Source organism: Saccopteryx bilineata, chromosome 1 (genome assembly GCF_036850765.1).
Source record: "Saccopteryx bilineata isolate mSacBil1 chromosome 1, mSacBil1_pri_phased_curated, whole genome shotgun sequence".
NCBI classification, from domain to species: Eukaryota; Metazoa; Chordata; class Mammalia; order Chiroptera; family Emballonuridae; genus Saccopteryx; species Saccopteryx bilineata.
The window spans coordinates 108,382,033-108,395,674 of record NC_089490.1 but is presented as its reverse complement, the minus strand read 5'-3'; the positions used below and the strand labels follow the sequence as shown (position 1 = coordinate 108,395,674).

General features: G+C 40.1%; 1 protein-coding gene and 1 non-coding gene across 2 annotated transcripts; one reads left to right on the top strand and one right to left on the bottom strand.

The window, feature by feature from the left end:
- Nucleotides 1-628: 628 nt before the first annotated feature.
- Nucleotides 629-12,614, bottom strand: LOC136327078 (microfibrillar-associated protein 5-like). The gene is made up of 10 exons (XM_066263876.1): nucleotides 12,403-12,614; nucleotides 11,807-11,866; nucleotides 10,815-10,850; nucleotides 7,684-7,728; nucleotides 6,919-6,951; nucleotides 6,442-6,477; nucleotides 4,129-4,158; nucleotides 2,950-3,037; nucleotides 2,329-2,402; nucleotides 629-1,081 (listed from the first exon to the last, which is right to left on the bottom strand). The coding sequence occupies exons 2-10, from the start codon at nucleotides 11,862-11,864 to the stop codon at nucleotides 969-971; spliced, it is 513 nt and encodes a 170-aa protein (XP_066119973.1). The 5' UTR covers nucleotides 11,865-11,866; nucleotides 12,403-12,614; the 3' UTR covers nucleotides 629-968.
- On the top strand, nucleotides 9,709-9,813 carry LOC136321699 (U6 spliceosomal RNA). The gene has a single exon (XR_010728828.1). It is a non-coding gene; the product is annotated as a U6 spliceosomal RNA (small nuclear RNA).
- Nucleotides 12,615-13,642: the final 1,028 nt, after the last annotated feature.

Genomic DNA, 13,642 nt, shown 5'->3' with positions numbered 1-13,642 from the left:
CCCTCTGACTCAAATCAATGGAAAAAAAATTTTTAATTGAATAAGGAATCATGAGTCCAAGTTCCATACCTGGCATGCTCCTCTCTCTTTACCTCAGCCTCTGAGCTTAGCAGAAGACAACACTGTAGGTCTTTATATATTCTTAGTAGGGTTCTATAACTCTTGGCTCTAGAGAATTTTCTAGGACTACAAAAATTATCACAATCTTTTTTATAAAGAGGACCTACTAGGCCAATGTTATGACAATCATCAAAATACTTAAAAGAAAAAGGACTATAATTTTGTAGATAAATGGAGAGTTATTCTAAGAAAATCTTGAACGGAAAGTAAATGAAGCTCTATGGCTAGCCAAAATAGTAATAGTTTCTTTCACCTTAAGATCTAGCTTGGACAGATTCGGTAGTAAATATTAACTTTTTTTTTAATTTATTTTTTAAAGATTTTATTTATTCATTATATAGAGGGGGGAAAGAGAAAGAGAGAGAGAGAGAGAGAGAGAGAAGGGGGGAGGAGCAGGAAGCATCAACTCCTGTATGTGCCTTGACCAGGCAAGCCCAGGGTTTTGAACCGGCGACCTCAGCATTTCCAGGTTGACGCTTTATCCACTGCGCCACCACAGGTCAGGCAGTAAATATTAACTTTTAGTTTATTTTCCTTTGAAGTTGTATATAGCATGTTTGTATATAAGCCACCTGGTCACCATTTATCTACTACGTGTACGATATTGGGAAGCCATAAAACCATGCAATAATATAGACTTTGTATTGTACGTACTGAAAATGAGATGAATGTTTCAGTCTGGGTGAAAAATCAGGGAGTAGGGGCAAAAGTTAAACATTGCAGAGTTTAGTTTAAAAAATACTTATGTGTATGGGTTAGCTGACAATGGTTACAAGGAGTTTCCCCTTCCTAGAACATTCTCTTCCTCCCACCCACACAGTTTTTTCTTTTTTCCTTTCCCTTGATGATCACAGACCACTCAGTCTCTGCAAATGTACATTTTCACAGGGAGGAAGTCGGAAGTAGTTGGACCGTCTGAGTCGCCTTGGGGGCAGACCGGCCATCTGCCGGCAAAGTTCATCTAGAGGAGAAGCAGAGCATGATGGGATGAGAATGCAGGAAAATAACCAGGGCTCATGTTTTAAGGGAAAGAGAAGACGACAGTGTGGTGGAGTGAAAAGGTTGTAGAAACAGATCTGAGTTAGAATCCCGGCACTGCCACTTACTAGTTATTTACCACTTACTAGGAACTTTCTTAATTTTTTGAACTTCACTATTCTTTTCTATAAAATAAGCATTAAAATACCTCCCTCAACAGTTTAGTCGTGAGTACTAAAATGAAACAATGTATGCACAGTACCTAGCACAGTTGTCAGTAAGTGTTAGTTTCCTTTATACACCTAGCTCCCACTTTCCTAATAGCCAAAAAATGAGTTTCAGTCGCTCAAGATATATTTAAGTGTTTACTATGTGCAAAGAGCTAAGTTGGCTAGGTCCCCAGAGACCCTTGAAAGTGCCTAGAGTTCCAAATACTCATCCTCAATCTCAAGGTGCTTCCCTTGCAGGTGGCTTGTGCAGAGCAAGCGGCAGGTTTCCTCCTGCGAAGTCAAGTACGGCTCTGACTCAGGAGCCCCCGCCAGGCGGCCGCTGAGTCAGAAGCCGCTGGTCTGTGGTGCCCGCTCCAACCACAGCCACCGCTGGGGGCTGGTGATGGGGAAGGTGAGAAATATCTTTGTTCCCACCACACATGGTTCCACACTTTTGACACTTTTAATTGTTTTCATAGTCTTTCTACCTTTCTCTACCTCTGAAACTTCACAATAAGCGATATAAAGGGTGCTTGGAAGTGGTGGACTCTTTATAACGTAGCCAGTTTCAAAATGTCCAGTCTATTTCTAATTTGATTAACAGCCCTATCCAAACATTATTGTCTCCAAATTAATGTGCTTTTTCAGAGTTGCAAACATGGCTGCCGACTAGCAGAGTCTATTATTTGTGATGGCTGAAAGCCTTTTTCCCTGAACCCCAGCAATGATCTTCAAAGCAGCCAGAGCTTCTGATAGCTCTACATTCAAGAGAGCATGGGAGTTACAGTCTAGTTGGAGAGAGATCTAGGGGCACTTTGGTAGGGTTATGATTACATATTAAATATGCTGCTTTACTTAGGCTACTGATTTGGATGAACTTGGTGGAACAGGGACTGATGGGAGTGAAGGGGTGGCCTAAAGCCCTCCTCCAAAGCCAGACCGTGGGTCCATTAGCATTGTGCCCTATCTACCTCTCTCATACCTGTCCCTTCCCCCACTAAAAACACAGACATTATCTTACCTTTCATAGCTTCGTGCTCTTTACAGACAAGGCGGGAGCAGATCTCATTGTTGATGATGTACATGCGTCGTAAGCTGCCAGAGTCCCAAAGTCATGGTTAAGGAGGGAGACAGAAAAAAAGCATTGAGAGAGAGAGAAGTAGCTAGGCCTAAGATGCCTATTCAATTCCTGTATTCCTTATTCTTTCTTATCTAAATTTCCTTGAGTATTTCAGAAAATGGTATTAATTACTCTTCTTAGTGACACTTTGCACACTCTACCTAGAATCAAGCTTAATACTTACCCCTCCCCACCATTTTCTACCTTAGGCTTGGGTCTTTTATTCTAGCCATTTGCTATGAGGTACTAAATTCAACGTACCCGTGTTTCCCCCATGACTATCCTTCCTCCAGCCCATGCCTTTATTTGCCCTCCAGCATCAGAACTTGTTAGCTTGTTCTCAGTATATCTCCATCCAGACTCCAGGTTCTGTCTGGCCCCTTCAGGAATAGCTAGAAGGGTTATGCTGAAATCTTCTGCCCCTCCAAAGACTGAAATGCCATAGTGGGTACTCAGTAAATAGTTGTTGGCATGAAAACACTATCATGGGAGATGTTCTCTGGGTAGTCCGGGCTCCCTTACCTGGTAAAGCATAACTGATGAATGCATTGCTTGACTGGCCGATGCACAGAGTAGAGTCTTGTGCAAGCAAATTTCTCATCCCGGCACTCTAAAGAAGCCCAACACAATAATATAGGGAAAGCCATAGCAAAGGAAAAGATATAAACAAAAGTTTAGCAGTGGTAGTCAACCTTGTCCCTACCACCCACTAGTGGGCATTCCAGCTTTCATGGTGGGCGGTAGCGGAGCAACCAAAGTATAAATAAAAAGATAGATTTAACTATAGTAAGTTGTTTTATAAAGATTTATTCTGCCAAACTTAGCAAAAATCTGACATAAAGTACTTGGTAAGTAATTATTATTATATGCTTTAACTTGCTGTAACTCTGCTTTATAAATTTTATAAAGTAAAGTTACTTCCCTACTTTATAAATCACCATTACTGTGGAACTGGTGGGCGGTTAGGAAATTTTACTACTAACAGAGATACAAAAGTGGGCAGTAGGTATAAAAAGGTTGACTACCTCTGGTTTAAAGGGATGGAAGAGGAAAGATAAAATGGGGAAAACACACGAAGTAGTTAGTCTCAACAGAGAATCACTGTAAACTGGGGCACCTCCTTCCTGCTCACCAAAACCAAATAGTATTAAGAATTTGAGTAAACTGAAATTTAGGTGCTTCCCTACCTGGAAATTGAAGTGGCTATAATAATCTCTGAGGGCTCTTCTAAGAAAAAGTCTTTCTAGTGTTATCCAGGTGAAATAGTAAACTGAAATGCTGATACCCCATTCTGAAGAATGAGAGTTCTAAAATGGGTAACTATTTTTCTGTTGAAATAGTTTTCAACCTTTGCTGCATATCTGAATTTTCAATACATTAGAGAAAGCAATTTTAGCCTTGACATTATTAATAATATGTAGTCCTTGCAGTCAGTTCCTAACACCTGAACCAGATGAAATCCAAAGGATTGTTTTGGAATCATGCAACAGTGGTCTAATCTTTAGACCATAACTTTTAGGACAGAAGCTCATATAACAAGGTAGCGGTGGTGGTAGGAGAGGGAGAATAAAAAATACTAAAAATATTCTTTGAGAAAGAATTGGAAGTAAACTAGAAGGACTCTCCAAAGAACAAGGAGGTAAGGAATCCTAGGGAGGAAAAAAAAAGCTTAAGAGAAAGACATACAAAAGACAATCATACCTGTGGAGGTATTTTTATCACTGGGCAAGGCTGGAAGGCAGAAATTTTATTCAATTATTGTTAGTTCTAGAAAGCACTACCTCTGAAACTGTCATGTTACCTCACTCGAGACCCATCTGGTTACCTATATATAACAGGCAGCAAATGAGTTTATAACTCTTTAGCAGCTTCTAAAAGAAAAGCCATAATGGTTTGTTTGGATTCCCACAATTGAAGAGATTTAGAAGTTAAGATAAAAATACAATTTTGCCTTTCTCTCCTAGAAAGTTGAAAAATGTATTATATTGAGAGCATCTTTATGCTGTTGATAACAAGCAAATTTAGCAGGAGCACAAACAAAGGGCCATATGCTTCAAAGAGCTTCATCTTAGAGTTAAAAAGAGAAAAGATTTTTGTCCTGTGGAAGCTCTTCTTCAAAAGAAGTTTTCTCCTGTATATGAGATACACCATCATGTGTTCTTTGATAAAATTTATTCATAAAGAATAGCAGGGGTCATAGCCATAGCCAAACCTAACCTAAGTGCAGGTTGTATATGTGCCTAGTTTGTAGAATGGAGCAAACCAAAGAGCACAATGAATCTTAAGGATATAGACTAACCATGGGAGCTACCTATAAAAATGTGATTGGGAGAGTTGCTAATAGAATACTACAGTAAGTGTGCTAGGTGATCTCATCCATCCCATGGTTTCAGCTGCAAGTTTACATGCTGAGAATTCTCAAATTTATACTTCTAATCCAGATCCCACTTCTAAGCTCTATACCTATAAAACTAGCTGCCATGTTATGAAAGAGTTTATGGATTTTTCAAAGATCCTTCAAATCCAACAATATCTCAAACTGTCTTACAACTTTTTCCCCTTTACCAATAAGGGATGATGATGTTAAAGGAGGCAAGAAAGATTGAGGTGAAAGACTGGATGGTGATCGATACTATCATTCACCCAGTAGCCAGCATCTACCTGATAAAAAGTTGAAGTCTCCTCTTTCTTAACAGCTCACATTCAATTCTCACTATGTCTACCTTACTTCAAGCTACCATCTTTATTGGGATGACTGCAAAAATCATTCTCCTTGGTTTTCCAATTCACAAATCTGATTTGAACCTCCTTTGCATAAACTATACTCTGGTTTTTATTTCCATCTTGAGCCTCTGCCAACATTTTTTTTTTACCTAAAAGCTCCTCCCCCTTCTCTCCACTTGGTTCACTTCTACTTGATTTTCAAGAAGCAACTTAGTCAATGTGCCCTCCAGAAAAGCTTTTCCTAATCTCCAACATTGAATAATGTCAAGGACTCTATTCACTTGTCTATCTTATCTATCAGACAAAAAGAAAAAACACCAAAAATAACCTAGTAAAAAATTAGTTTTGTTTACTTTTACATCTTTATATCCCTGACACATAAGTAACAGGTTTTTGGTAAACATTTGTTTAAAAATATTCTAGTTTCTATCTCCTTTTCTCATGTCCTACCACTTGTTCCTTGCGGTTTTGACTCTAATCATTCAAAAAACTCAGTTCCTCCATACACCAAGCTCTGCTTTCACATGTTTGAAAGCTATTCTCCTTGGTTGGAATGCACATCTTTTTCCTGATTGCCTGGCTTGCTCCAATTCTTCTTTCAAGATTCAGTTTGCCTGACCAGGCAGTGGCGCAGTGGATAGAGCGTCAGACTGGGACGCAAAAGACCCAGGTTCAAGACCCCGAGGTCACCAGCTTGAGCGTGGGCTCATCTGCTTTGAACAAAGCTCACCAGCTTGGACCCAAGGTCACTGGCTTAAACAATGGGTTACTCAGTCTGCTGAAGGCCTGCAGTCAAGGCACATATGAGAAAGCAATCAATGAACAACTAAGGTGTCGCAATGAAAAACTGATGATTGATGCTTCTCATCTCTCTTCGTTCCTGTCTGTCTGTTCCTATCTATCCCTCTCTCTGACTCTCTCTCTGTCTGTAAAAAAAAAAAAAAAAAAAAAAAAAAAAGATTCAGTTCAACCATTACTTCTTCTAGAAAATTTTCCTTTATCTCCTCATACATTTCTTTGTTTATATGTCTTGTCTTTACCCATTTACTCTTAGGACCTTAGAAAGATCATGCATTGGTATTTTGTATATCAAATACATAGCACAATTTCTGCTTGTTAGGGGATCAAAAATGTCATTAATTTAAATTGATTCTGTTGGAAAAAAAAGTGTTGACTAAACTGTAACCCTGTCTACTTAGGATCTTTCACCAGCTCTACTGCCTTCCATAATGGGGTCTAGGGAAACCCAAAATGGCCCCAGTGGCTCTGGGATCCAAGATCTGAACTCACCCAGCTCATCTGTGGAAGGCACGATATCAGCCAGAACTGAAAGGCACAAAACAGCAGGTGTGAGGAGGGCTTTGAATGGTCAATGGAGAAGGTAAAATAAAAAAAGGGAGAATGGCGTTATTAGGGCAGGGTCAAGGCTACGGCTGGGTTTGTGTAATATGTCCAATGAAATAGAGTTAATTGAAGTAATTGTGAATATTTTTTGAAGAATATTTGTCCTATTGACATTATACTAATTTTTGGGAGCCTTTATCATTCGTGCCTTATTTTAGCTATTAACCTACTTTGTCTCCTCTTTATAGAGGACTAAAGGAGCTCTTTTTCTTTTTATCCCACTGTCACTGAGAATGACATGCCCACAATCCTGCTATGCCTTTCCCAGAGATAAAAACATAAGATTAAATAAAGTGCTAGAATAAATATTGTGAATAGTAATGAGAATAATGCCATTTTTTAAAGAACTGTAGTAAAACATACCTGTTTCATCTGTAGAGGGTTCATTTACCAGATCTGCAAAGATACAGTACAGAGAATAAAAATGCAAGTGGGAAAAGTAGAAAGGGAAGCAGAATAAGGAGAGATGATGATGTCAAAAGAGGCAAGAAAGATTGAGATGAAAGATTGTGGATGGTGGGGCAAAAGTCAAGGACTATGGCCCTGGCCGGTTGGCTCAGTGGTAGAGCATCGGCCCAGCATGTCGAAGTCCTGGGTTTGATTCCCGACCAGGGCACACAGGAGAGGTGCCCATCTGCTTCTCCACCCTTCCCCCCTCTCCTTTCTCTCTGTCTCTCTCTTCTCCTCCAGCAGCCAATGCTCCATGGGAGCAAAGTTGGCCCGGGCACTGAGGATGGCTCTGTGGCCTCCAACTCAGGCACTAGAATGTCTCCAGTTGCCACAGAGCAATGCCCCAGATGGGCCAAGTATCGCCCCCTGGTGGGCATGCCAGATGGATCCCAACCGGGCGCTTGCGAGAGTCTGTCTGCTGCCTGCCTCTCACTTCAGAAAAATACAAAAAAAAAAAGTCAGTGACTCCCACAGAAGTAAATGGAGGAGAGGAAATGATGAGCATGCTTATAGCATCAGTGGCAACTGAGATAGACAGTAGAGCTCTGCATGAGTTTAGAGGGTCCACCAACCTCTTTTCTAGTCTTCATTTATCTTTGTACAGATATCATCATCATCCTCAATCCCTCTATCCCCAGTATGAAAGCAAAAAAATAAACAAACAAAAGGGTAGCTTACTAGGATCTTCCGTATATGTTTCTGGAGGCACTGGAGTCACATCAGCTAAATAAAAAAATCAGAAAATATTTTCTGAGGATTCTCTTTACCCAACCTACCCTTGCACTCCCAGTAAGTGAAATTGTCTAGCACAGTAGCCAACACAGAATAACTATCCCACAACTGTTTTTGCTTTGTTTGCTTCCCAGCCTAAGTCTTTTCTCCTTATAACCCAAACAAATGTCACACTTTCCTACTTCCACGAATATACCCATGCAGTCCTTGGCCTAGAATATCCTTTTTCCTTTGTATTATTGAGAGGAATGAATAAACTAAACTGCATGCCCATCAGATAATCCTCCACAGGCACCCCTTTCTCAATTAGGCTTTAAGCATTAGATTTTATTGTCCTAACAGGTGATAACACATTTAGCTAATCTCTGTTAACTATGTGCCAGCCACTATTAAATTTCTGTTTTTTAAAGATGATAAAACTGAGCACCAGAAAAATAAATAATTTACCCAAGGTCATAGACCTTGTTAAATAAGTATAATGGATTGATGGCCTTTTTTCAATGCTTACTCAAAATGGAAGTTATCTTTATCAAAGACACTGATTTTGATCATTTATCACTTTGATGTCATTGGCTTTCTGTCTGCTGATATGCTTATTACATACACAAGTGTTCACAAATATTGGTAATTTTATGACTCTGTGAGAAGTGAGGTGAAGAGAGGGGAGGGGAAATGCCTGTGTTAGTAGACAATGCCTTGTAGTTGATCATCGGAAAGTAAAGGCAGGAGATGAAGGAATAAAAATTGTCCAATTCTTAAGGTGTAATCTATTGGGACAAACTAAGAAAACTATTTAAAACTTTAAAACCACAAATAATAGCACTTTCTCGAACAACTTGGGTTTTTTAAAATAATTATTTATTTATTTTAGTGAGGAAAGAGAGAAAGAGAGAGAAGGAGGGGAAGAGCAGGAAACATCCTCTCCCATATGTCCCATATGTGCCTTGACCAGGCAAGCGTGGGGTTTGGAATGGTGAGTGTTCTAGGTCAGAGCTTTACCCACTGCGCCACCACAGGTCAGGCTGGAACAACTTGTTTTGACTTTAAAAAACAAAATAACAAAGCATTGTTGACATCTAAATAGTAAACATCCCACCTATAATGATCATTCATTGTAGAAAGCTTATAGTCATACTCTATTTTACTCACTAGAGGTCAGCAAATTCATATAGTTTGGTTTGACTTTTTTTTTTTTTTTTTTTTACTTTAGAATCTATGTCAGATTCAAATTTGATGAGAACAGCATTTTAATAAAGCATGTCAGAGTTACTGACCATTGTAGTAGAGGCAAACCACAAACAGAACATTATGAAGACTTTCCCCATTTACTGCTTACTTCACCCTTTAAAAAGAAAAAAAATTCCAGACAGAAAAATCATCAGATCTGACAACAGAGTATTTTTTATCTTTAATGCTCAGTATCAACTTTCTTCTTTCAGAACAAATTTTGATGAAAGGAATCCAGGTCTGTTTCAATCCAACAGGATATTTATAAAACCACGGACCTGAATCCGTCCTGAGACTGACAGGGGAGTGAAGCCTCCCGGGGTGTAGCCCGACCTGGCCCCGTTTCCCTCGCTCTCCAGCCGCCACATTCCTGGCCAGCCTCTCCCAGCAGCAGAGGAGAAGCAGAGAGGAGCCAAGAGGGCGAGGGTGCATCCCAGCCGCCCCGGATCCCAGCCACCTCAGGATTCCAGGGCAGAGTACTGCATGGCCACATAGTCCTCAGTTTACCCACACTTTCAACAAGCTCCCACCATACAAACACTTCACAAGAATTTCTGTTCTCCGAAAAGAAATCTTAAGGAGACATTTTCATTTTATCTTATAACATTTCTGATGTTTTTTTTAAAAAGGCATCACAAAGTCTCATAAAACAGGACTGGACCTTAACCAGCCCAGAGAAATGAATTCAGATTTTTAGTTCTGTTCGTGCAGAAATCTGATTTGGTTCAGAAGTTTTGGGATTGCGTCCTCACCTTGGCAGCACATACACTGAAATTGGAACAGTACGAGAAGATTAATGTGGCCCCTGCGTAAGGATGATAACAAATTTGTGAAGCATTCTATTTTTTTTTAAAAAAAAAAAAAGGAAAAAAATATATATTTAGGGATTCATACTTCTTTGCTCACAACAGAGAAAAAAGATAATTCTCTGTTTTTACCTTCTGTTCCAGAACTCATATGATATAAGAAATTATACCATGCCCCAATGTACACATAAAACTGAAACAATTCTTGACTCTTGCAATGGACTTGCGCGTCTCTGTTTCAGTTTTAGTTTATCTTAATTCTTTGAAAAAAATGCCAGTTGTGCCCTGGCCAGTTAGCTCAGTTGGCTAGAGTGTCATCCCAATATGCGAAGGTTGTAGGGTCAATCCCTGGTAAGGGCACAGACAGAAACAGATTGATATTTCTGTCTGCCTCTCTGTCTTTCTCCCTTCCCCTCTCTCTGAAATCAATAAATAAATTGAAATAAATAAAATTAAATTAAAATTTTAAAAAAACCAGTTGTGACCCACTAATTTGATTTTATGGCCTGTTTATGGGTTCCATATTGCTGCGCTCACCAGGGTTGGGAAAAGTCAGAGATAGATTATAATTATGTTGAATGTCTGGAGGCAGAGTGGAGATGTTGACTGGAGTTTCCTTCGTTAAGCTGAAGGAAGTAGTCCTTTGGAAGCCCAAACTTGCAAGTTCCGCCCAGTGGTACCACAGTTTCATTGTTGTACTGAGATGACTTCCTGTCCTGTCTTTGCATTTTAGTTTCTCCACTGTTACATGGATGCAAAATGCTTTGTTTAGATTAATGGGCATTTTCTGACCAGGATAAGAGTTGTAATAGAAGAGAATGGAAGCAAAAAGATGGGCATAGAGGAAGTTTTGATGAAAAGTATTTTAATATATAGAGAAAAACACACATAAGGTTTTATGAATGGGATAATAGGATTGTGGGAACTGGTGAATTAGACGCTATTTCCCACATCTTGTTGTATTACCATTCTTTAACTCTGACCATTCATTTACATCACACTGATAAGAACTGCAACAGAGCCCAGATCCGAGGGTTCACCTACCTTCTCCTTGACCACTGACCCCTAGAGGTGTCCAATCTGTACCAAAGGAGGAAAAAAAGGAATGTGAGTGACTCCAGCCCTGTATTCAAAAAAGCTGTTATGAGATGAACCAGAAAATGATGGAGAAATTGTTCTACTTTGTCTTTCTGTGCTTTATTTTTATGTGGTTCCATACAAAATGACTCAGATCACGCAAATGTGGAAACACTCAAGAAGGACAATGAATTCCTGAGAACAATCTCTGTTATGCCCTGACTCAGCACGCCTCTGTCCTCCTTCCCAACCAGAAGGAATGGGGGCCTGTTGCACAGAGACGGCCAGCAGCCTTTCTCAGGTGCCCTGTCCTTCCATGCCCACAGCTGAGCCTTTAGCTACACTACTGAACAAGGCAAAAAGCATTTTCTCACAGTCTGTATCTGGCAGAATAAGAACAAATAAAATAGGTTTTCTTTCTTTCTTTTATTCTTTCTTTTTGTTTTAAATCCAAAGTTCATCTTCTGCAGCTAACTTTCTAGCTAGTTTCTCTGAAATCTGTGAGGATTTGCTGGTACTAGTGTTTGGTACCTATTCTTCTTTTTCTACAGAATTTACATTTGATCTGGTGTCTTATGAGTTGATCTCTAATGTGTTTGTGTATGCATTTGTGTGTCAGCTCCATTTCCCTTTGGTATTTGTCTACTTGGGCATTTAATTGTGCGACCCTCTCTTTTGGTTAATATCATTTGTGTGTCTCTTCATTTCACCTCAATTTCATAACTCTCAGGATACCCTTTCCCAAGGCTGGAGGTCATCTCTTTCCATGTCTCTGCCCTTTTTTCTTTAACACAAATCTGTTTCTTCTCTTTCATAGCAATTCTAGAACTCAAGAGCAAGCAGCTCTCTCCCAATTCCCCTTCAACCTGCTTCTATTCCACCCTAACACACACCTCCAGACACATGTATAGCCAAGGAGCTGGCATTGCAGGGAGAAAAGAATAAAGGTAGGGACTCACCCGAGGGAATGATGAGTGCAGTGAGAAACAGCAGCACCTTGGGTCCCAAAAGCAGCATACCTAACAGGGATGGTGGGGAGAGTACAGATGGTAATGCTCAGGACACATCAGCATTCCAGTTCCAGGGAAGGATGTCTGTGGCCTCTGTCTCTTTGTCTTCTCAAGAGCTTTCCTGGTCCTCCATAAGACTCTCACCCTTTCTCTCTTATCTGTCACCCAACATTTATTTCTCAGTTCAAATTCTATTCTTTGACCACTTATCATTATTCTCACTCTCATTACTCTTCTCTACCAAGTCAGAGGAAATTTCATATTCTAAATAATCCAGGTTTGCCCCTATCATGTAGTCTCTTTCAATCCTATGGTCTGATCTTCTTCTCTTTTGATATCTCTGACTGGTTTATATGACCTGCTCATCACGGTGTCTTTTTTCATTCGAATTTCATGGATAACTGGGATGTCTGCTCAATTTTAAGTTCAGTGACATTTCCCATTGCCCCCCTCCAGCCCTTCAATGCATCCATCCATACACACACATATGCATACACACACACTCCCTCTGTTTGTTTAGGGTTTTGTACAATCAAACAACTCACTGTCTATGGTCTTCTGCTCTTTCCACCGAGTCCTTTGGATGCTGACTGTGTCTCTCTCCTTCTCACGCTATTCTACTTTGGCTGGAGAATAAGATGAACAGGACCACTCCCTGGGAAGGACTTCAAATTTGGCCTCCTGAAACAATGAGATGAGGGAGAGCAAGAGAGAGAGAGAGAAGGAGAGAGAGCCAGGCTAAAGGAGTACAATGAGGCTGAAATGAGAAGGGGGGTGAGAATCTGCATCACTCACACCCTCATTCCAAAGGTTATGACCACATCAGTGAGAGATACTGCTGCTAACGAGAAGGGCTGGCCCAAGCTCATGTATGCCTTCTTCCATGAACCTGCTTTCCCCTCTCGCAATCTGACCCCAGCACTCCCCTTTCCCTGGGGTTCCTTCTCACCTAATTGGTTCTGTCTCACCCTTAGAATGCTTTACTGCTCATCACCAGGTTCTGTTTCTTTTTTTCTATTTTAGGTTTTATTAATAGATAAGGATTTTTATGATCTTTAACAAGGATGAGCTTCATTCCAGGTATCTGTTCTGAGACTCAGACAAAAGAGGGCCAGGGCGAATCCATTTACTTTGTTTTTACAAGACCGCTGGTGGACACATGACTGTATTTCTTGCATAACATCATGTAGGAGATTCTGTTTCTATCTCTGACTATCTTCCATGTCTAAAGCATTTTGCACCTTCCTTTCTCACTTTTGTCCTTTTTGGACATTCATCTCTTCAATACCAACAAATTCTTTTGTATCCTTGTTATTTCTCTTCTTTCTTTGCCTCTTTCTTGACCCACACATGCAGACTCTCGTTGTTGTTCTTTCCTTCCTCTGAGTATCCCCTTTGTTCCCACATCCAAGGAAAAACAGATACCACATGCTTTTTGTCCAAGAGGAGGGCCGGCTGTCTGAGAGTTTGAAAACGTTGAGGAACACAGTACCCTCTAAGTCCCTGTGAAGTGTGGAGGAGCTCTGTGAGAGCAGATGCCAGCTGCACTCTGTCTTTTGGCTTTAAGTTTGTGCTAAGAATCTTGGTTTCTGGAATTTTAAGGACAAAATGCCATCAGAAGCCCAAAGAATTTGAAAGCTGAGTTTGTGTTTGTTCTGCCTGGCTTATTTTTCACCAATGTTTCGCCTCAAATCACATAATATCACCTTCTCAGATCCAGGAATTTTAAAGATTTTGTATTTGTTGTTTTCATTCAAGGAAATGTTAGTCGTTAGATCATTAAAA

Excerpts from the sequence above, each read along its gene's own strand:
- LOC136327078 (XM_066263876.1), bottom strand. The coding sequence starts at position 11,864 with ATGCTGCTTTTGGGACCCAAGGTGCTGCTGTTTCTCACTGCACTCATC. Across the intron at positions 6,952-7,683 it reads AACATATACGGAAGATCCTA|ATCTGGTAAATGAACCCTCT; the intron begins GTAAGCTACCCT and ends GTATCTTTGCAG. Across the intron at positions 2,403-2,949 it reads CATCAGTTATGCTTTACCAG|CTTACGACGCATGTACATCA; the intron begins GTAAGGGAGCCC and ends GGACTCTGGCAG.